Below are 21,902 nucleotides of genomic sequence, written 5' to 3' on the forward strand. Positions count from 1 at the left end.
TTGTGACTCAATAAATGGCTAGGACCCGAAAGTTGGCAGAATCCCAGAAAACTGGACACATGATGCTGAGGCCCTTAGGACATATGCCACTCTTTTGACTGCTTTGTTTTTATACTCACTGTTGGTCTGTATTTTAATCATTTCCATGGTTTATGCTCAATAGTGTGGTAAGGAAGAAAGGTGTATGTGTTAGAAGCATAGCAATACAACCAAATTCATCCTTAGGTCCTGAATATATCAAAGTCTTTATTGCCCTGAACTTAAGGAAGAAAGATCTAATGCCACTGTGTGGGGGTTGAAATAAGTACCAAAGGAAAAGCAGTTCCCTCCACCTCCAACAAGCAGGAGCTGCTGCTCTTCAGGGAGGAGGGCACTGCTGTGGTTGTGCAACATGAATGGCCATGGCACAGACGCTGTATCAATCTGATATTCAGAGCTAGACCCTGTGGTCAAACTGATGACAGTCACTCCAGGAACCGAGGAGGAATGAATCCAGACCCCTCCAACCAGAAGCAGCTTTCCATTAAATACATGAGCGGTGTGAGAGTATCTTGGGGTAATGGAGGGCTGGATATCTATTGATTCCCAGAGGAATCCAGAGGACATTGGTCTGAGAAAGAGTACAGAGCTCAGCGGTTCCTCAGAAGCCCCAAGACCTCCAGCGACAAGTACTCCCCCTTGCCAACTGCAGGCGCTATGGGAATGCCGACCTCTGGGGGATGCACCTTGTACTGGGATTCTGACCCAAGCCATTGTCTCTACATGTAAAAAGTGACAGTCACTTAGCACAGGTTCTGCCACACTTCGGCCACCATACACAAATAAGTATCTTTGATTCTGATAGTATACTTCTGTTGTTGAATGCCGCCAACGTGACAACATGGAACCTTCTTCCAAGGCAGCCTTAGTTACCATTACATTTTGGCCCTCAGGGCAATGATCCTCACTTTTGTATAAATCAAGTTGGAGAGCCCCAGAGGCTGGACTTACTGGGGATAGTCTCCCTCCAAGAACCAAAACCCGAGTATCAGAAAGCCTTGTCATGGTGTGATAAAGGCGTCCATCCCACTGGCCTTCAGTCCCTAAAGTACTTATTTGGCAGCCTTTCCATTCAGAGTCACAGGATCTTGAGAGCAAGTGAAACTTGCTCACTCGGCAGTGTCGTCCCTCTTGTTCTCCAAAGCCTCCCGCACTAAAAATAACGTCAGGGCTCAAGAGGACAGAGGTGTGGCCATATCGCTTCAGGCTTGAGTGCTGGTGATCACTAGTGACTACTCTGGCAGAAAGAAACCCTGAAGGCGAAGCAGGATCTATCTGAAAAGAAGCCTCTGAGGGCAGAAACACTGGAGTTTTTGACAGAATGTCTCCCCTAGATGCTGCCAGGATGAAATAGTGAGAACACTTCAGATGCCACTCCTCATATTCATCAAACGGCTCAAGCGTCTCGACTCGCTGGCGCTCATCTGCTGGGAGAAGGCAGCGATAGAACTCGTTCAGGTCCAGGGCGCTGCAGGCAGTCCAGCCAGCTTGAAGGAAGCGCTGGCGCTGGGCCTCCACGTCGGGAAACAGCTCCAGGCCATGCAGGGGTGAGTGCAAGCGCTCAAAGTGCTGCAGCATGATTTGCCCAAAGGCATCGTCCGGCTTCATCTGCTCATAGATCACGAAAAGAGCGTCGGGGAAACGATGGGCAGCCCAGGCGATGAGGGCTGCAGCACTGGAGGGCTCCAGATACGTCAGCACCGCCTCGGCCAGGAGCAGCGTGGGGGAGGTGGCGTTCAGGCCAGCGCCGTCCAGGGCCTCGTCTAATCGCTGGAGCTCCCGCAGGTCAGCGCCCAGAATGCGGTAGTCCGAGCTCTCAAAGCACAGAGTTGACACCGAGTCTCCGATCTTGAAAGGACCGGTCTGCGCGCACAGCTCCGGGGTCTCCTCGATCCTCTTCGCCTTCAGCCGAGACACATCCGGAAAGTCAACCTCCCAGACGGCAGCTCGGGCCAGCAGGCCCGCAGCTTTCAAACGAAAATAAAGCGAGTCGTAGCCTGAGCCCAATGACAGGACCTGTGCCCTGGTCGGGGACGGGAGCGCGCCAGTAAGTTCGAGGAAGGCGCGCACGCAGTGACGCACGGCGCGCGCGCGCACGTAATAGCCGCGGTGGATAAGCGGCGTGCGTCGCACGGGCCCCGGGACCAGCAGCGCCGCGAAGGCATCGCGCACATATCCGTGTGCAGCTAGCGATCGCTTGCTGAGGGAGCTGCTGTCGTTGGTGCTTTGGACCGTTCCCGCCCGGCGCTGGCGGCTTCGCGGGCCCATGACCAGAAGGTGCTCCGCAATACTCCACACAGAACACTTACCAAGCTCCAGCTCATCCGCTCAGGGTGCGTCACTTCCGGGCTGAACGCTCACTGCCAAAAAACCGCGAGAGATTTTTTTTTTTTACTTTTTTTCCTTGCAAATTACGTTTTCCCGGGTACTTGCCCTCTGCCTCATTAACAGCTAGCGCTTGGGAGCAGTTACTACTTTGTACAGGCATTTTCTACAGGAAAAAAAAAAAAAAACTTATGTAGACCCTCATATTTGAGAACATTGTTAGGTGAGTCGGAGGCTGCGACCTGATGATATCAGTTTGGTCCGGCAAAAGAGGACCAGCACCTCGGATCTTTAGCAGTCAATAATAGATTGTTCTTGCACGAAAATAACAGTTTTTCCTTTATTGAATGTTCTCGTTGCGAGGGAGAACTCATTTAAATCTTAAATTAGGCCATATGGAAAGTGAAGAAAGAGACCTTTACAGATAATTACTGATAATTTAACTCCCCTGCCCCGGTACATGCTATTTATTCTCATGCATTCTAAGTTCTGTGCTAGGTCTACAGTGAGTAAAGTATTCTGCATGACTTCACTTATAAAATGACACTCCCCTCCACTTCCAAGACTCTGTGATTCTTACGTGGTTTTATGTCCGCTGAAAATAGCTTCGGAAGAGATGTGATTATTCCCTGTGTCGTGTTGAGTTTCTCCTTCCCGCTTTTTTAAAGCAACCCAGGTTGGAGTTTTAAAGAAAGTTTCTACGTTGGGTACCTAGGAGATATCAGTAAGAAATCACTTCCAGAGATATGTAGAAACTTTATCATTTACTAATTTGGTGTCTAGCTGGATTAGGAAAGGAAATTAGAAAAACTTTAAGAAGGGTTAACTCAGAGTAGTAGAATGTAATGGTTGAGAGTATGAGTTTTGGAGTCCAGGTGGATCAAGAAAAAATTTCTATGAAGATTCGGTTATTGGAAAATGTTTTGGTGTTAGGAGCTCATTAGTGAGCTTAGAAGAGCAGATTCTGTGGCAGAACGATTCAGCGAGTACATGTCAATAAAGGCATCTAGTCTCCCAGGAGGAGCAGAGACAGGAGACTAGCTTCCATCCAAAGACAGGATCTGGGCCTGACAGACCCAGCCCACTTAAGGAAAGAGTTTGTGCAACATGAATGGGAAAGAAAAAGTGTTTTCTTGTGAAAGCAAATAACATGCTACATGTGCAAGTTAGTCTGACATTACCCAGTAGAGTTAAAGAATAACTCTGGATTTTTAGTTTTCCTTTTTTTTTCTTGTTCATTTTTTTTATTAGTCATTTCCCCACTGCAGACATAGCCTAAGTTAGCTTTGCTTGACTTAGTGGGAGTTGGGGGGTGGGAGGTGTAAAACGAAGATATCAGCAGTAGTGTTTCTATTTTGTATGATAGATCTGAAAACAGTTACATTTGTTAATATAGGTGAAAGTGATCCCACAGCTGCACACAGAGCAAGTCTTGATAAAATATGACAATCTGAAGAAAGTCCAGCACCTCAGGAATTCTGACTTTGATAAGTCCTTTGATAAGTTCAATCCAGGAATAAGAGTAAAGAGAAACTTTCCCTTTACTAAAGTGATGGAGGCCGTACAGCAGTGGCCGGGGGAGACAGACTTCTACGTGCAATTGCCAAAAGTGGTAAGAATTAACTACAGAATTCTCGTTATTGTATAATGGCTTTTGCATTGTTTTCCACAAAAGAGAAGTGAAGTTTATGGGTAGAAACTGTAGAAGAGGTATAGCTAAGCCGAGTAGCTTGTCTAGTATAAAGTACAACTAGGAACCAGGCAACCAAGGCCTGGTATGGGGCTATGAATCTAATAGACACTTGTTAACTGATTGTACTCTTGTTTTAGGAGCTTCATGCCCACTTGAATGGCTCCATCAGTTCCAGTACCATGAAGAGATTAATAGCCAAGAAGCCACATCTTAAAGTTCATGGTCACATGACCATGATTGACAAGGGAAAGAAAAGGACTTTAGAAGAGTGAGTTTGAGGAGGTTGTGGAAATTTTTCATGTCTGTATTTTGAGATTATAATATATAAGAATCACATTTTTAATACTTAAATAAGGTAGACATCTGGCATGAAATATATAACTTAACATACAGTGTTTTTCCAGCTGTCAGACTACTGACATGACAATATGTCTAGTTATTTATATTGTTTATTATATTGAGTTGTTCCTTAGATTTGAAAATAAAGACAGATTGATTTTTCTCTATTTGCTATTCCTGGCAGGATTGAAGAATAGGAATGACTAATTCATACTTTTCAATATAAATAAATAATATCTTAGCTATTCAAATTGTCTTTTTTAGATCAATGTAATTTTGAAAAAAAATGTACCCTGTAGTTCTTTGTAAATTTAAGTATATACTTACTGTTAACCTCAAATTTACTAATTAATTCCATTCTGAGAGTTTTTCTTGAGTAACAAGTTTTTGTTGATTAAAGTGTATTAAAACATTTTTTTCATTTATAGATGTTTCCAGATGTTCCAGGTTATTCACCAGCTTACTACTAGTGCTGAGGACATCCTGATGGTGAGACATGGAGGAGGGTTAGAATGGTGTGAATTTTCAAAGCAGTGCGCAGCTCACCTTGCACATGGCCTTTTGCTTTCATCAACGCTCTAATGAAAATGCTTCTTTTTTCCCCTTACCCTCCTTTATTTTTTCCTTTCTTTTTCTATTAATTTATAGATTTTTTTCCATGACAACTCTTTTAAAAACCAGTGTAAGACATTGGCCTAAGAATTAATATAAAGTCTGTTGTTGTTTTTAAAAAACAGGAAGGAAACGGTGGAAGGAAAACAGGAAGCAAGGAAACAACCAAGGTCAGCACCTTGTATTGGACAGTGAGTCCAGGCAGGGAAACCTGACCCTGCTGTCCAGACAGGACAGGTCATAAGAAATAGCTGGGAGCTAGAGGGATGCCCAGTGGCTAAGAGCACTGGTTGCTCTAGCAGAGGACCTGGGTTTGATTCCCAGCACCCACATGACACTGGGACCTCTCTGTAACTCCAGTTCCAAGCATCTGTCATCCTCTCTGACCTCTGTAGCACTGCACACACATGGTATGCAGGCATATATGCAGGAAAAACGTTTGTGCACACAAAATAAAAATAAATTTTTAAAAAAGAGAAATATTTGTCCTCAGATAGGCATTATGTTCTTATCTGTTTCTCTCTCTCTACCTTTTCATGGAGCCCAGACTAATCTCATATTTTCTCTGTAGCTGAGGCCTTGAATTCCTAGTCTTCCTGCACTCAAGAGGACCACAAGTTCAAGGTTAGCCTGGACTGCATGGCAAGATTTAGTGAGTGAGAGAGAGAGAGAGAGAGAGAAGGGAAGGGGGAGGGAAAGGATAAGGAGGGAGGGGAGAGAAAGGCATGCACAGTAAAGGAAGGAAGGAAACAGATACAGAAAAGGACAAAAATGTTGCAAGGTAGGTAGAGGGCTTGCCTAGTATAAAGGAGACCCTGGGTTTGGTTTGATCCTTACCACATGCATACCAAATAAATAAATAAATAAATACAATCTGTGTTCTGGAGAATTAACTTTGAAGTAGTCAGGTTTTTTCCTCTTTGGAATAAGCATGTTAATTGTATTGGTTTCCTTATAGAGAAGAATTAACTTTGATAATTTAATAATTTCCTCACTTCCTCCTTTTTCCTTTCACTCACTTCTTCATTTTTTTAAACAACAACAGACTTTATATTAGCTGTTAGGCTAATATCTTACACTGATTTTTAAAAGAATTGTCATTAAGAAAATAATCTGTTCAGCAAAAGTTGAGTGTGTATTGCCAATGTATCAGTCACTGTACCAAATATATAGGGGGATATAAAGAGACCTAGACACAGTCCCTGCCTCTGGGGCTTTGTTAGTAGATGGATCCATGGAATTCAATAAGCTCTCTGTTGGAGACAGAAATAGCGATTTATAGACGTCCAAAAGGATGCAGTCTCATTATGTGCTCAGCAGATGCCAGGGAGCACAGTCTACCACAAGAGCTCAGAGCTTACTTTATCAATGGATATTGCAGGGAAAATAATGACATTCTGGGTTTTGAGAGTTTGATATGCTATGAGTAGAGTAATGCTACTTACCTGCTTCACTGTGTTTCAGATTGACAGTTGGTGGAAAGCTCTTAAATGAGATGAGGCATAAAGATTCTGTGTATTTGGCTTAGTGTTCCTGGCACAAGCATCTACAGGTGATAACAGCCATATACCACATGAACGTCTATAGGACTAAGAGATCATTTGCTATAGAAGTGAGACTGTGGGTCATCCTGGCTGGTTTTTGTTAACTTGGTGCAAACCTAGATAGACCTGGAAAGAGGGAGTCTTCATTGATAAAATGCCTCCTTAAGATTGGTCTGTAGGCAAGCCAACTGGGTAGTTTTTGGTTAATAAGTCATGTGGCAGGGCCTAGCCTGCCGTGGACACTGTACCCCTGCTGAGCAAACCATGAGAAGTAAGCCAGTCGGCAGCTCTCCATGGCTTCTACTTAGTTTCTGGCTGCCTCCAGGTCCCTGCCCCCAGGTTCCCACCTGGACTTCTCTCATTGATGGAGCAGGAGTTAACAGTTGTAAGCTTACATAAATCCTTATATCCCCAAGTTGCCTTTAGTCATAGTGTTTTATTAAAGCAATAGAAACCCTAACTAAGACACGAGGTTCGTGTAAACCCTGGTCAAGGTGACCTATGTATAATGTAAAAGAGTCAGGACTGGAGTATATATGAAAAATAAGGTGTTCTACCAGGGCCATGCATGGCGGTACACACTTTTAGTCCTGGCATTTGAGGGACAGAGGCAGGTGGATCTCTGTGAGTTTGAGGTCAGCCTGGTCTACAAATCTAGTTTTAGGACAGCCAGGGCTACACAGGGAAACCCTTTCCTGAAAAACTAAAACAAACAAAAAAAATCCCTTTTTGGGCCAGGCAGTAGTGGCACAAGACTTTAATCCCAGCACTGGGGAGGTAGAGGCAAGAAGATCTTTGAGTTTAAAGCCAGCCTGATCTATAGAGCTAGTTCTAGGACAGACAGGGCTATGCAGAGAAACCCTATCTTGGAAAAACCAGTTTGTGGGGAGTGGGGATCATTTTTGGTTTTCGTAAGGGCAAAAAAGGTGGGTACAGACATTGTACTGTCATGACTCCTGTAAGTGCTGTCCCTTAGGTACTGTCTGTAGAATCAGACAACACTGTTTCTGTGTTAAGACCCTGACCTTGCACACAGTCAAAGAAGATGAAGATTGACATAACAGCTGAAGGTAACTAGGACAGACCTGTGGGATCCTCAGTCTGGTCTTTTTCCCATCTAAATTTGATAATTCTTAGGATTGGTGTCAGGAAAGGAAAATGTGTACTGTATTAGACAGTTCTGCTTTAACACACAATTTTTTGTCTAAGGGAAGTTTCCCCAAATACTTCAGAGAAAAAGTTAGCTTTGCTGGAATTTGATGAAAAATACAAGGCATTCCTAAGTAACTTGCATAAAACATGACTGTAGCTGGCACGTAGGTGATGTCTAAATGTCATATTCACAGAGCTGTTTACTTCTGTCTGTCCATTCCCCACTCCCCAGCACGGTTAAAACATTGCACAGCTCAGTGGCTTTGACTCATTTTTCTGTTTTATCTGCTATTGTAAACACTTGGAAGTCAAGGAATGGCAGGAGAATGAGGTAAGTGTAAGGTTCACCTAGAATATCTGAGACCCTGTCTCAAAAAAGAAAGAAAGAAAAAAGGAAGGAAGGAAAGTAAAGAACAGAGCGGCAGGTGTGCAGACCTAATTTTCAGATGGGAATGGGATCAAGGAAACTGTTGCTGAACCAACGTAGTCTGCACTAAGGATGGAAGAGGTAGGCAGTCCCTACTACCTGGGAGATTTCCAACAGGCTTTGTCAATGAAGTTTAATAAATGAAATGAAACTGGCACTTGGCCATCCCATTGGGCACCTTCCTATAGCATTATCAACATTGTGTACATTGCCTTTATTATCAGGTCACAAAAGATGTCATTAAGGAATTTGCAGATGATGGAGTCAAGTACCTGGAGCTGAGAAGCACTCCCAGAGGAGAAAATGCTACTGGTAAAATTTAATTAGTCCTGAGTGAATGTCCTGTTCTGTTTCCATGTGTCCTGATCATACAAGGTTCCTATTTGTGTCCGTTATTCAACAACAAATATCTTACAGTGTACATTAGCGATTGTACATTAGCGATGCTTCAATGGCTTCTTAAAAGTATAAGTGGAGCTGAGTTTCAAGTCCAGTACCTCACACACCATAGGCCAGTGACATACTACTGAGCCACAGCGATGTCCAACATTCATAAGTTATTCTTGAATAAGTATGAAGCCTACTTGGGAAATAGCCCCTCTTTTAATCTAATCTTCCTTGGTTTTGTTTTCTTCAACAAAAGGACATAGCATATGGGGAGATGGCTCAGTTAGTAAAGTACTTGCTTTGCAAGCATGAGGACCTGAATTCAAGACCCAGAACTCATGTAAAAAGGCAGGGCATGGTGCTCTTGCAACCTCAGCACTAGGGAAATGGAGACAGGCAAATTCCTGGGGCTTGATGGCCAGCCAGTCATCAGCTCAGCCCTCTGCCAGCGAGAGTCTGTCTCAGAAGGCAAGTTGAATGGCACCAGAGGACTATCTTAGGTTGTTATAATTGGGTTTATAAAAGGAAATATTTATCTTTATTCCTGGCTAGCTTCCGAATGGATGAGACTAAAACTATTAGATTTGTTTAATCAGTCTCAGAACAATTAATGGGCGAATTACCCCTAATCTACTTTCTATATGCCAGACTGACCAATATCCAGCTGTGCTCTCCGAGTACTTGCTGTTGAGTCTTGCCTGGGTTCTTTCTGTTCCAGCAGTCTGTCCTCAGGGGCATTTCACTCAGCCATGGACTCCTAGTCCATTGAATCTAATAGAGACCTCCTGCTCTCTCCTTCTCTCTTCTTGTCTCCTCATGGTCCCTACCTGTGACTCCCAGTCTGGTAACCAAAACCCCACCTACTTCTATTCTCCCCAGTAATTGGCTGTAGCTTCCTTTATTTAACCAGTCAGAGAATATAGGTGAGCAAAGTTTTTACAACATCATTTGGCATATGTGAGAATCTGTCATTGGGACTGTAACCAGATCTTGGGGGCCAATATTTAGTATTTGAATATATAGCAGCACCAGACCAACCCCCAACAGGTTGTCCTCTGGCCTCCACACAGATTTGCATATACACACAAACAGTCAATGAAACTGTAGCCATGTACACACATAGTCACAAAGGACATCGCCTTTCCCTTGTCTCCAGCAAAGGCTGTTCTTGTTCCTACCTTGTGAAATAATGTCATTGAGTAGCTATAATGTACTATATTATATGGGACTCACTGGAAAGTCTGATACTCAGAGACTCTTTAGAGATTGGTAATATTAGGTTAGAAGCAAGATAAACCCTCTGGGGACAGAGTTGAACTGGTTAGGGTGTGTAGGAATTTCATAGAACTTTCATGAGAACTGTATCAGGCCAGGCATAGACCTCTCACATGTAACACTCAAAACTGAGAGAATACTGAGTTTCTGCTTGGGGGCTGGGGAGCTTGTTGATTTGTTTTGTTCTGTGTTTTTCATTAGGAGATATTAAATATTATCACTGAATCTCTCTTGGCCTGAAGAGACTTAGGTTATCTTACACCATGAGGTATATAGTCAATTAAGGACTAAAATTTGAAGCTAGTCAAATAAATGTTGAAATGGAAAATACAGGTTCTAATCTCACAGTTTTAAATTGTAGAATCAGTTTCAAGTTATACAGTGTGGCATGTGCATACCCATGTATGGTAACATACACACATACAAGCACAAATAAAACTAAGAAAAAATAGTTGCAGCCAGATGTGGAGGTATACACCTCTAATCCCAGCACTTTTGAGGTAGAGGCAGGTAGATCTCTGTGAGTTCAAAGCCAGTCAGATCTACATAGGGAGTTCCAGGCCAGCCAGCTACATAGTGAAACTCTGTCTCAAAAAAAAAAAAATCTATTTACAAAGACACTTCCAGGTGGGATTACCAATGCAGTGTTAAATTAATGAACATATAAAGCTAGTAGTATTTTGTATGCTAAACATATACATGTATACACAAGAGTAAATACGGTGTAGTTACTGATCAGTAGTGGGATCCTGCTTACTGCTTTTTATTCTTTATAATGTTCTGTTATACTGAAAGTTTTCCATGAAAACAAGCATTTATGACAAGTAAAAAACAATTTTAGAAGCTGTTTTGGAACAGTCTTGCAAGGTGTCCCAGGGAGAGACTTGTATACTCAGAGACTTGGATTGACATCTCCAAGGCCCTGGGTATGAAGCTCATCCTGATCAGGGCTGAGGGAAAGAAACTTGAGATTTTTTTTTCTTTTCTCTAAACTAGAAAAAAATCCTGTTAAGTGAAAAACAATCTTTTTATTTATTTATTTGGTATTTTGAAATGGTCTTTGTAGACTAGGCTGGTCTAAAACTTAAGGTCTTCCTCCCTTAGACCCCCAGATGCCAAGAATACAGTGGTACCACCATGCTGGCAATTACTTTTTAAGTTAAAAAATTATTACTATTGTACAAGAAACATGCTATAGCACACATGTGGAAGTTAGAAGACAAAGATTAGTTTTCCTTCTTTCTTTTTTTCTTTTTCTCTTACCATCCCAAATGCTGCCTGGCTCCTCCCTCGTAGAGCTCCTCCCCCATCCTGGACCCTCCCTCACAGAGCCCCTCCCCACAGGATTAATTTTCCTTTGGGCTTGTCTTGCTTGTCATTTGGTATTTTTTTAATTTTCTGTCTTTCATTACTTTTATGTTTGCTTATGAACATTTTTTTTCCTGGTTTTTCGAGACAGGGTTTCTCTGTGTAGCCCTGGCTGTCCTGGAACTCACTCTGTAGACCAGGCTGGTCTTGAACTCAGAAATCCTCCTGCCTCTGCCTCCCAAGTGCTGGGATTGAAGGTGTGCACCACCACCGTCCGGCTGAACATTTTTTAAAAAGATTTTTATTATTTTATGTATATGAGTACACTGTAGCTTTCTTAAGACATAACAGAAGAGGACATCAGATACCTTTACAGATAGCTGTGAGCTGGGATTTGAACTCAGGACTTCTGGAAGAGCAGTCAGTGCTCTTAACTGCTGAGCTATCTGTCCAGCCCACTTATGAACACTTTTATAAAGCACTTATCCCTAAAGTTGATTTTGGTTTTTCTTCACCTTTTAAACTCTGTCCTTTCAATTTTATTGAAATAGTTATCATTAACTGCTGTGATACCATATAATGAAGAGGTAGAAGCTGGAGGATCATGAATTTGAACTCAGCCTGGGCCACATCTTTTAGGGAATAGGACTGTGACTTAGTGGTAGAGCATTTGCCTAGCAATCATGATGTCTTAGGTTCAGTTTACAGGTCCACAGACAAAGAATACTATACTAAAATGTTTCTCCTTGGAGGCCAGAGAGTTGGCTCAGGATTTAAGAACCTATCTGCTCTTGCAGAGAACCAGTTTGGCTCTCAGCACCCATATCAGGTGGCTAACCACAACGCGTAACTCTAGCTCCAGGCCTCTTCTGGCCTCTGTGGGCACTCATACACATCTGTGCATGTGCACACTCAAACAAGATAAAATATTTTACAATAAAATTTCCCTAAAGGTCATGCTCCATTCACGTTTACCCAGGCCCTAGCATGGCATACAGTGGCGTTCATTCAGTGGTGTTGTTTGAAGGATTCAATAGGTGATAATGTCTTTACATGTGTTACTCTGTTCTTTCAAGGAATGACTAGGAAGACTTACGTGGAATCTGTACTTGAAGGCATAAAACAATGCAAACAAGAAAACTTAGATATTGATGTTAGGTAAGAAGATGGTATATCAATAATAGTTACTCCTTTAAAAAACGGAATGTGATGTTTTAATGTCTTATAAAGGTTAGACGGATTTTTTTAGGATGGATTTTTTACATCAACTATTATCTGATTTTTACCTACAATACAAATAAATAGAATCAAGAACTCTATTGCTTAAGATGAGAACACAATACTGGATTTAGTCATCTGGCAGTAAAATTCTAGTATTTTTGCTCAAGTTGAGTATGATTTCTCACTGCTGTTATGCTGAAGTGGACTTTTTATAGCTACCTGCATAGTCCCACATGATCTGGCTGCCTTTCGTCAATCACTGTCTAAACCACTCCTCTTAGTCTATATTAGCTTACTCTCTTTGCTATAGGCTGACTATCCATCTCAGTGCCTTGCACTTATAGGCACTTATGCCTTCTACCATGTCCTTACATAACTATTCAGGTCTCAGTTTGGCTGTTATTTCCTCAAAGAGGCCATCTTGACCAGTCTGGCCCCCAAATCCCCTCCTCACCATGGTCCTCTATGACATTAATTTGTATTGTCATGAAGTACATCCACCCTTTGACTGGAGTGTAAGTTCAGAGACACGAGAGACCTTGTTGTTGATTCATTAGTATATCTCCAGTTCTTTGAACAAAGTCAGCCTTCTGATGATGTTTTGTCTTTTGAGACAGGGTCAAGTAACTCAGATGGGCCTGTAACTTGCTATATAGATAAGGTTGTCTTTGAACTCCGGATCCTCCTGCCTTTACAAATCCAGACTGTGAGAAGCTTTGTAGGAGAACCTTTTTTTTTTTTTTTAAACTAATTACAAGAAAAGAGTTAGGATGGAAATGAGAATGGAAGAGAACTGGCTAGATTAAAAGAGACTTAAGGGGGTGGGGAGATGGCTCAATTGATAAAAGACTTGCCTAGCAAATATGAGGACATGAGTTCAAATCCCTAGAACCCCCATGAAAAGCCAGATGCCCATGCTGGAATCCTAGAGACGGTGGGATAGGAGTTGGAGACAGGAAGATCCCTGGAAGTTCACAGGCCAGCTAGTGCGGCCTACATGAGGAAGTTCCAGGCCGATGAGACTTTTTCAGACAAAAGATCCTTGAGAATCCACCTCCAATTGTCTTCTGAGTTTCATGAGCTCAAAATGCACATCCTACCTGTACTTGCATTCCTACAAGTGAACATGTCCACATCTATACAAAAAATACACTTTAAAAAAGATATGAGATACAGTGATTAACAAAGTACTGACTTCATTTAGGTCCTGATTCAAACTCAAACAATACACACACACACACACACACCAAAGACAGGGAAAAAAGTGAGGTAATTGGAAATTTGAATACTAGACAGCAATACTACTTAGGCATTCATGTCTTGTTCTGTGTATCGGTACGGAGCCATGTTTAGACTCACTACTTTACATAGTAAGCCATAGCCAGGTAGCCGCCACTCTTTCCCTGGCAGTATTCCGAAATGTCTTTTTTATATGCATTACTAGTTTTTCAAATGTGGATTTGGGGTTGTTGCTTTGTTTTCTTTTAGACAGGTTCTAGACATGGTCTAATGTGGCCCAGGCTGGCCTCAAACTCCCCATTCTCTGGTAATTTTGTGGTTCTGAGTCGCCCTTACTCTCCAAGTAGCTTTGTGCTAAGTGACCTCAGTGAAGCAGCTGAGCAAGGAGAAGGCGTATGATTAAAGTAACTTTTCCTGGGATTAGTTGGTTTGAAATTGGTAGAGGTTTTTGTTTTAGTTTGGTTTTTCTGAGACAATTCTCTTGCATCCCTTACTGGCCTTGAACTCACATTGTAGCCAAGGGTGATCCTCCTGCATCCACCTTCCGTATCTTTTGAATATAAGCATATATGCACCTATGCCTGGCTTCATCTGTGGTTTTCTTGATCATAATATCTTCCTGCCAAGTTAGTATCAACTGTATTTTTCTTATATTAAAGGTATTTGATGGCAATTGACAGAAGAGGTGGCCCAGCAATAGCCAAGGAGACTGTTAAACTTGCTAGAGAGTTCTTCCTCTCTACTGAGGATACAGTTCTTGGCCTTGACCTCAGTGGAGATCCAACCGTAAGTTACTATATTTTCTTTCCTAATGGCAGAGTCAGACAGTGGGGCGAGGAATAGTTTGGAGCATCATAGCATGCATTGGTGTCCAGCAGACACCAAATGAAGCCCTAGGATTCTGCCCTAGACCACCAGAATACATGGCTTTTCTTAAGGGTTTTTAAAAGAAATACCATAAAAATAGATTATAGATATTATTGGATATGACCATTCTCCATTTTTCTAAAGACAGTATACAACTAGTAGCAGTCTCTGTGTGCAGAAGTTAATTGCATTATGTATGATACATAGGGAAAGGTGTTGAGAGTGTAATTATGCCACAAACCCCCTAGAAAGAAAGGTTTCGTGAGCTTCCCGAGTGAAAGACTCAAACAAAAGTCTTGATACTTGGGGCCAAATAATTTTTTGTTGTGACCTGTCTTTGATGTTTGTCTGTTTTTGTGATTTATGTATGTGTGTGTGTGTTTTTTATAATTATGAAAGCTTTCCAAACCAAGTAAGTTCTCCATAATACTAAACATCTATTTGTCTTTTAGAAATAAAAATTTTGGCCTGTCGTATCCAACTTACATACTAAACTTAGCTTACTGGTACTGCACTTAAGATTCAAGGCCAGGGATTTCCCTTCCATGGTGTGTTCCCTAAAGTGTCCAACACGTTAAAGCTCTCTATAAGGAAGAGGTTCAGCAGAAACCAGTGTGCCATCATTTTACTCCTTTATTGGGGTAGAACCCAAGATCCTTCTGTGTGCTCAGACTTCTCATGCACCCTCATTTTATCTTCAAGATAGGACAAGCAAAAGACTTCTTGGAACCTCTTTTAGAAGCTAAAAAGGCAGGTCTGAAGTTGGCATTGCATCTTGCAGAGGTAAATACTGTTATAGAGTGGAAAGGGCAGATTATAATTTTAAAAGTAGAGCTGTTTGTAAGTAACTAGAAATAAGCTTATCTTGGGGAAAACTTTTTTTTTCCTTTTCTTTTTATGAGGTATGGTCTCATGTAACCCAGACTGGCCTGGAATTCACTTTGTAGCCAAGATTCACCTTGAACTTCTGATCCTTCTGCCTCCACCTCCCAAGTGCAAGGGTTTCTGGCATGTGTCACAATGCTATTTAGAGGACATCTTTAAAAGGGGGAGTAAGAAGTATTTTTAAATGTTAATTAAAACATTAAGGCCTGATTTGCTTTCATGTTACTGTTTCTAAGTTTTTACGGTTCCCATTATTTTGTAACCAGTTATCTCTGGCCTGTTCTTAGGATCAGAACCTGCTTGGTATCTTAGTTTCTTATTTGCTACATTGAGTATAAAATAGTTCATTTAAAAATGTTCTGGCCAGCTGAACAGTGGTGGCCTTTTATCTCTGCACTTTAATCTCAGTAGGCAGAGGCAGGCGTATCTCTGAGTTTAAGGCCAGCCTAATCTACAAAGTAAGTTCCAGGGTTCCTGTAGCACCCTGTCTTTAACCCTTCCTGACCACCACCACCCCCCGAAAAAGAAAAAAAAAATGTTCTTGTCATGTGCCTTCTAGTCCATCTAAGAGAAAATGAGCATAGCTGTCCGTTTCCTGATTGTAGTATGACCATGGATAACCTTGCCAGTATACAGCATGAGCGCACTGGGAGAAGCATGAGGCTGTGGAGTCTCACGAAGTTAGACTTGCACCCTTAGCTCCACCATCCCAGACTGTGAATCAGGGTGTTTTCTTTTTTGTTTTGTTTTTTGTTTTTTGTTTTTTTGAGACAGCGTTTCTCTGTGTAGCTCTGGCTGTCCTGGAACTCACTCTGTAGACCAGGCTAGCCTCGAACTCTCGAACTCAGAAATCCGCCTGCCTCTGCCTCCCAAGTGCTGGGATTAAAGGCGTGTGCCACCACCGCCCAGCGAATCAGGGTGTTTTCAAAAACACTTTTTTGACTAAAAGTTTTATGTGCCTGAAGAAACTTCAAGTATAAGGAATTACAGCACCAAAGGAAAAGGATGTAAAATCCTCCCAAGAGATGACATTAAATTTAATGTATGTAATTCTCTCCTTTTTTCCTAATATATGTGAATACATGTACACACATATATACATATAGAATTAGGGTCTCTATTTTGTGTGTGGAAATTCATTTTTCTTAGCTTTTATTTCTTTATGTTCACACTTCATAAGATTATTATTATGTTGTAAATGACTGGTACACCTAGGAAGATTTAAGAAGGTTTAAGTAATTATGTTTTCTAAGAATGTTAGCATTCACTACTCAGAGGGGAGAATAAAATACCTTGGTTACCAGTAGAGGTCACTGATCCCCTCTTCTCATTTTTCTGAAGATTCCAAATAAGGAAAAAGAAACACAGATGCTACTGGATCTGCTTCCTGACAGAATTGGGCACGGAACATTCCTCAGTGCTTCCGAGGCAGGGTCCCTGGATCAGGTGAACTTTGTGAGGCAACACCAGATACCTCTCGGTAAGACTTAGAATGTTATGTTGCCTAGACAACACTTTAGCCTTTCTTTCTCCAGGCCCTGGATTGCAAGATTTATATGAAAAAATACTAATCTATAATTCAGATATTTACAAAGTAAAATATATGGTGTGTGTGCTTTCTGGGTCTCATTTAAGTGGTGGATCTTTTAGATTCTATTAGAAAGTAAGTTTTAGGAGGGCAGATCTCTGTCTCTATCTTTCTCTCTCTCTCTATGTCTCTCTCCCTCTGTTTCCTTGCTCTTCTCCCTCTCCTTCTCTTTTTCTCCCTTTCCCTTTTTCTGTCTCTGTCTTTGTCTCTGTGTTCATCTTACTGACTGCTCCAGTCCCTAGTGTTGGGAACTCAGTTTTCTGTTGTTTTGTTGTTGGTTTGTTTATTTAAGAAATAAAGGTTAGCTGGAGAGATGGCTCAGTGTTTTAACAGAGTTCTGTTCCCAGCAGCCATGTCAGGCAGCTTACAACCACCTGCAACTCCAGCTCCAGGGGATCTGGCACCCTCTTCTGAGCTCTTCAAGGGCTTGCACTCATGTGCATATACTCATACACAGAAAATTTTAAAAATAAAGGTCATTTAGAATTTTGAAGATGACTATAATAAAATTAACACATAGGTCCAGTGAGATGGTTCACAAGTATCCTGCCAACCGTGATGACCTGAGTTCTATCTGGAGACTCACTCCTCTCATTCATTCATATTTTCTCTCTCTCCCTCTCTCCCTCTCTCCCTCTCTCCCTCTCTCCCTTTATCCCTCTCTCCCTATCTCTAAATAAACACAAAAAATATAAAATTAGTGTTATGGAAATGTATAACATTTACTTAAGAATTACAACCAGGCATAGTGGCACAGGCCTATAATCCTACCATGTAGGAGGCTGAGGCGGGAGGATTACTAGTGAAAATATCCTAGATTAATTAGGGAAATGTCTCAAAAACTAGGGAAATTGGTGTGAAGACGTGGCTTAGTGGTTAAGAGCAATGGTGCTCTTCCAGAGGCCCCAGGTTCAATATCCAGAACCCACATGAGAGCACACAACTCTCTGTAACCTCAGGCGATCAACGCTATCTTCTGGCTTCCCTCCTCAGGTCCCAGGCATACGAGTGACACATAGACATACACAGGCAAATCATCTGACATAGAAAATAAAATTTAAAAACTTGCTAAGAAATTAGGAAAATGGGCCAGGCAGTGGTGGCACACGCCTTTGATCCCAGCACTTGGGAGGCAGAGGCAGGCGGATTTCTGAGTTCGAGAGTTCGAGGCTAGCCTGGTCTACAAAGTGAGTTCCAGGACAGCCAGGGCTACACAGAGAAACCCTGTCTCCAAAAACCAAAAAAAAAAAAAAGAAATTAGGAAAATGGTAAATCTATTTTTCCATACTGACCAACCATTGCACACTTGCTTGTGAATGTTTATGAGGTTATAACTTTGTTGCAGTCACTACACCATTTGCTGAGAATAAAACAGTAAACAAAGTAGACAGTTTCCTTTGTAAGAACTCATCAGGAGACAAAAACTGTATCTCAAAAAAAGTCAGTGTTAGGCCAGGCATGATAGCACACCTTTAATCCCAGCACTGCAAGGCAGGCAGAGCTCTGTGAGTTCAAGGCCAGTCTGGTCTACATCATAAGTTCCAGGCCAGCCAGGGATATATAACGAGACCTTTTTTTTTTTTAAAAAAAAAAAAAAAAAAAAAACAACAACAAACCAAAAACAATGGATGTGAAGCCCTATGAAGGATTGTTGACAGGCTGATTATATTTCAGGCCTATAATCTTTCTCTCCATCTTGGTAAAGCAAGGGAAGCAAATCACTGTGAAGAAAGCATTAACTCCTTGTTGGGTATAGTGGCGGTCATAGCAATAATAAATACCTCTGTACAAGTGCATTAGCTGAAGTACACTTTGTGTATTTCTATGTAGTGTTGGAAGCAAATGCAGAGCTTTGTAGGGTAGGCCCTCTTCTGCTAAGGTACATCCCAACTCAGAGCTACAACTTCACATCACAAATAATGAACAATACATTTTGTGAAGTAATGAAACTGCTTAAATCAGCAGAGGTTGGAAGGTTTCTTGTGAATCTGCATGGTGGTCACTGACTGAGTTCACTTACTTGCTTTTTTTTTTTTTTCTTTTTTTTCAACTTACTTGCTTTTAATAAAAGGATTTTCCCCCTTTCTTCTAGAACTTTGTTTGACCTCAAACATCAAAAGCCAGACAGTTCCTTCTTATGACCAGCATCACTTTGGATTCTGGTACAGCGTTGCTCATCCTTCTGTGATCTGTGTAAGAAGTATTATAGTTCTGCTTCTTTAACTTGCTACATTGAATTAAGTCATATATTTAGTATCTTGCTGGTTGCCTTCCCTGAGTACCTGCAGGAAATGTCCCAGTAGCAGAGCTAGAGGGGATGGAGGAGGAGAGGCTGCAGAGGGCTCAGCTGATTCCCATTTGGTTCTGAGAAGCAGTAGGGCAATATTTGGGGAAGCTTTAAAAAAATGCTGGTGCCCAGGACCCATGCCACAGGATTCTCGATTTATTTGATCTTGGATGAGTCTTGGGCATGAATATGCTTTTAAAACTCTTTATGTGCTTTTAACATGCAGCCAGGGTTGAAGCACTCTGGTCTTTTTTTTTTTTCTTTTAATATAAACAAGTTTTTTACAGATGTGCACTTATAAGTTCTTGTTTAGACTCCTGAAATGGGAAAATAAGATTCTGAACCACAAAAAAGTTAATTTTTACAAAGCATCTTATTTTGAACTGTTTTTGTTTACACGGCAGACCGATGATAAAGGTGTTTTTGCGACATACCTTTCTCAAGAATATCAACTGGCAGCAGAAACATTTAATTTGACCCCATCTCAGGTGTGGGATCTGTCTTATGACTCCATCAACTGCATCTTTGCCTCTGACAATACCAGATCTGAACTGAAAAAAAAGTGGACTCACCTGAAGCAGAAAGTGTTAAATTGTAATGAGGTGAACTAGTTCTGATTATATGTTGTAATCAACATCTTCCTGCCCTTGTATCCCACTCAGTTACTGCCCACTCGAAATAACTTCCCTTGAAGTTTGGTAGCCAAGTATATATGGGGGCTAACTCCAGCACCTTCACATGGTAAGTGTTCAGTAAATCTCAGACTAGGAGCCTTGAGGTCTTGCATGGCTGTGCCTCCATGCTGCTTGCTGAAGGGTTGTTAAACCCTCATTTCCTAGTTGAAAGAGGAATTGTAAGTTAGTTAAATAGTTTAACAGGAATACAAATAGTTAAAAACTACAGGTCAGCTAGCTTGCTAACCCAAGGCTGTTACAGGGAATGCAGAACAGAGAAACAAAGGTCAATTGAGTGTTCCGAGAATCTGTTCCTGTAGTGCCTGACTTAGCCTCATCTGGAGAAACTCCTACCAGAGGTCCCAAGGACTTTCGAATTAAATTCAGCCAGATGGTCTGTTGGCTCAGATAAGCATTCACACTGAGTCCCAAGGCCACAGGGACCAGAGACTATTCTCGTGAGATTTGTCAAACCTCTGCTTGGGATATGCTTACACACATTGCAGACAATTGAAATAACCAATTGTGTGTGATTACCCACAACCCTCTCCTTCCCCCCAGACTTTGCCTTTAAAAACCCTAAGCCATTAGGTCTCAGGGTCGATAACCCCTACCTCCTGCGTGAGGCATGTGTCGACCCAAAGCTTCCACAAATAAAGACCTGACTAATGTTATTACAGCAAGAGGTCTCTAGAGTGTCTTTGGGGGTCACGTCCTTCCTGGGTCCCCCCTTGGAGGGGTCTTTCACTAGTGACTCTGTTTTTTCACTTAGAGCTCTTTTGACATTGGTTATCGTAAACCTTCTGAGAAGTTGAAACTCTTTGTCTTCAGGGAAATCTCGGTTTAATCAGATTCCTTCCACTTCTTTTTACTCTTCCAAGTATTATTTTTTAAGACTGTTGATGTTAGGCCACAGTGCACACCTTTATCGTAAGTATGGGTGCCTGGTTGTTAGGTGACTAGTACAAAGCTAGAATCTGACTTTGCCCTTCTCATAATATCTTTAGAACTATATAAAGGGGGTTGGAGTTTAAGAAACTTAAGAAACACTTCAGTTTAAGAAAAGAAAAGAAAAAAAAAAAAACGACTGGCTTGAAGTAAGACACATAGCCTGAGCTTTTGGTTTAAAATCAGCTTCTATTTGGCTTCTTTTGTGGAAGCTACCAGGACCTCTAGAGTGCTAGGACTCCCTTAAAAGATCTTTGTAGTAATGGTAGCACTGTGGCTTCTAGGGTTCTTAGATCACCAGTAATCCCATGCCCACATAATGGCCTACAGGGAGACTTACATAAACACACATTAGCCAAAGATAGGGGACATCTAAGATTGATTCTGAATGCAAAGAAAAAGACTTTAACAGATAAAAAAAAAATCTTTTGGTTAGTTTTTTTTTTTCCCAAGCTAGAGTCATTTGGGAAGAGGGACCCTCAACTGAGAAAATGCTCCCACAAGATTAGCCTAATCAGTGCTTGATCAGTTTGTGGGCCCATGCCACTGAAGGTGATGCCACCCATAGGGATATGGTTCTGGGTGGAAAGTGAAGGAAATGGAACAAGGCATGAGGAGCAAGCCATAGGCAGCTCTCCTCTATGGCTTCAGCTTACGTTCCTGCCTCAGCTTCCCAAGATGATGGACTACAAATTGTAAGAGGAAATAAACCCTTTCCTCCTTAAGTTACTTTTGGTTATGTTGTTTTATCACAGCATTGAAAACACTAAAACAATAAAGTATACTTGAATTGCTCTCCTTATAATGGTTTCCCTGATCTCAGAGAAGAAACCTGATGGCACCCTTAATTCAATTATTAAGATTGAGATTTTTGTGTCTGCCTTTTAGGGTACATGATAAAAGAAAGTATTTAAACTTTCAAAGTTCTTAGATATTGCTTTATAACCTTATATTTCTAACTATATCCACTTACACAAATAAAATCTATAAAATGTAATCTTTTTTCTTTACTGTGCTGGGGAATTGAATCCAGGGCCTTGCACATGCTGGGCAAGCACACTACCACAGAGATACATCTTCACCCTCAATGTA

The 21,902-nt window shown here is 41.5% G+C and overlaps 2 protein-coding genes across 8 annotated transcripts; one reads left to right on the forward strand and one right to left on the reverse strand.

Moving 5' to 3' along the window:
• Positions 1–102: 102 nt before the first annotated feature.
• On the reverse strand, positions 103–2,352 carry Lcmt2 (leucine carboxyl methyltransferase 2). The gene has a single exon (XM_028766948.1). The coding sequence runs from the start codon at positions 2,305–2,307 to the stop codon at positions 247–249; it is 2,061 nt and encodes a 686-aa protein (XP_028622781.1). The 5' UTR covers positions 2,308–2,352; the 3' UTR covers positions 103–246.
• Positions 2,184–20,545, forward strand: Adal (adenosine deaminase like). Of its 7 annotated transcripts, none has more exons than XM_028766949.1 (11): positions 2,184–2,372; positions 3,761–3,976; positions 4,195–4,325; positions 4,825–4,885; positions 8,356–8,443; positions 12,178–12,259; positions 14,221–14,347; positions 15,131–15,211; positions 16,655–16,793; positions 18,994–19,094; positions 19,593–20,545. In XM_028766949.1, the coding sequence occupies exons 2-11, from the start codon at positions 3,917–3,919 to the stop codon at positions 19,797–19,799; spliced, it is 1,077 nt and encodes a 358-aa protein (XP_028622782.1). In that variant the 5' UTR covers positions 2,184–2,372; positions 3,761–3,916; the 3' UTR covers positions 19,800–20,545. The 7 variants fall into 7 exon arrangements, with proteins under 7 accessions (XP_028622782.1, XP_028622783.1, XP_028622785.1 ...); XM_028766950.1 differs by having other exon boundaries at positions 2,184–2,316; XM_028766951.1 differs by lacking the exon at positions 2,184–2,372 and adding an exon at positions 2,504–2,587.
• The last annotated feature ends 1,357 nt before the right edge of the window (positions 20,546–21,902 follow it).

This window comes from Grammomys surdaster, unplaced genomic scaffold, assembly GCF_004785775.1.
Source record: "Grammomys surdaster isolate TR1022 unplaced genomic scaffold, NIH_TR_1.0 170, whole genome shotgun sequence".
In the NCBI taxonomy this organism is placed as follows: Eukaryota; Metazoa; Chordata; class Mammalia; order Rodentia; family Muridae; genus Grammomys; species Grammomys surdaster.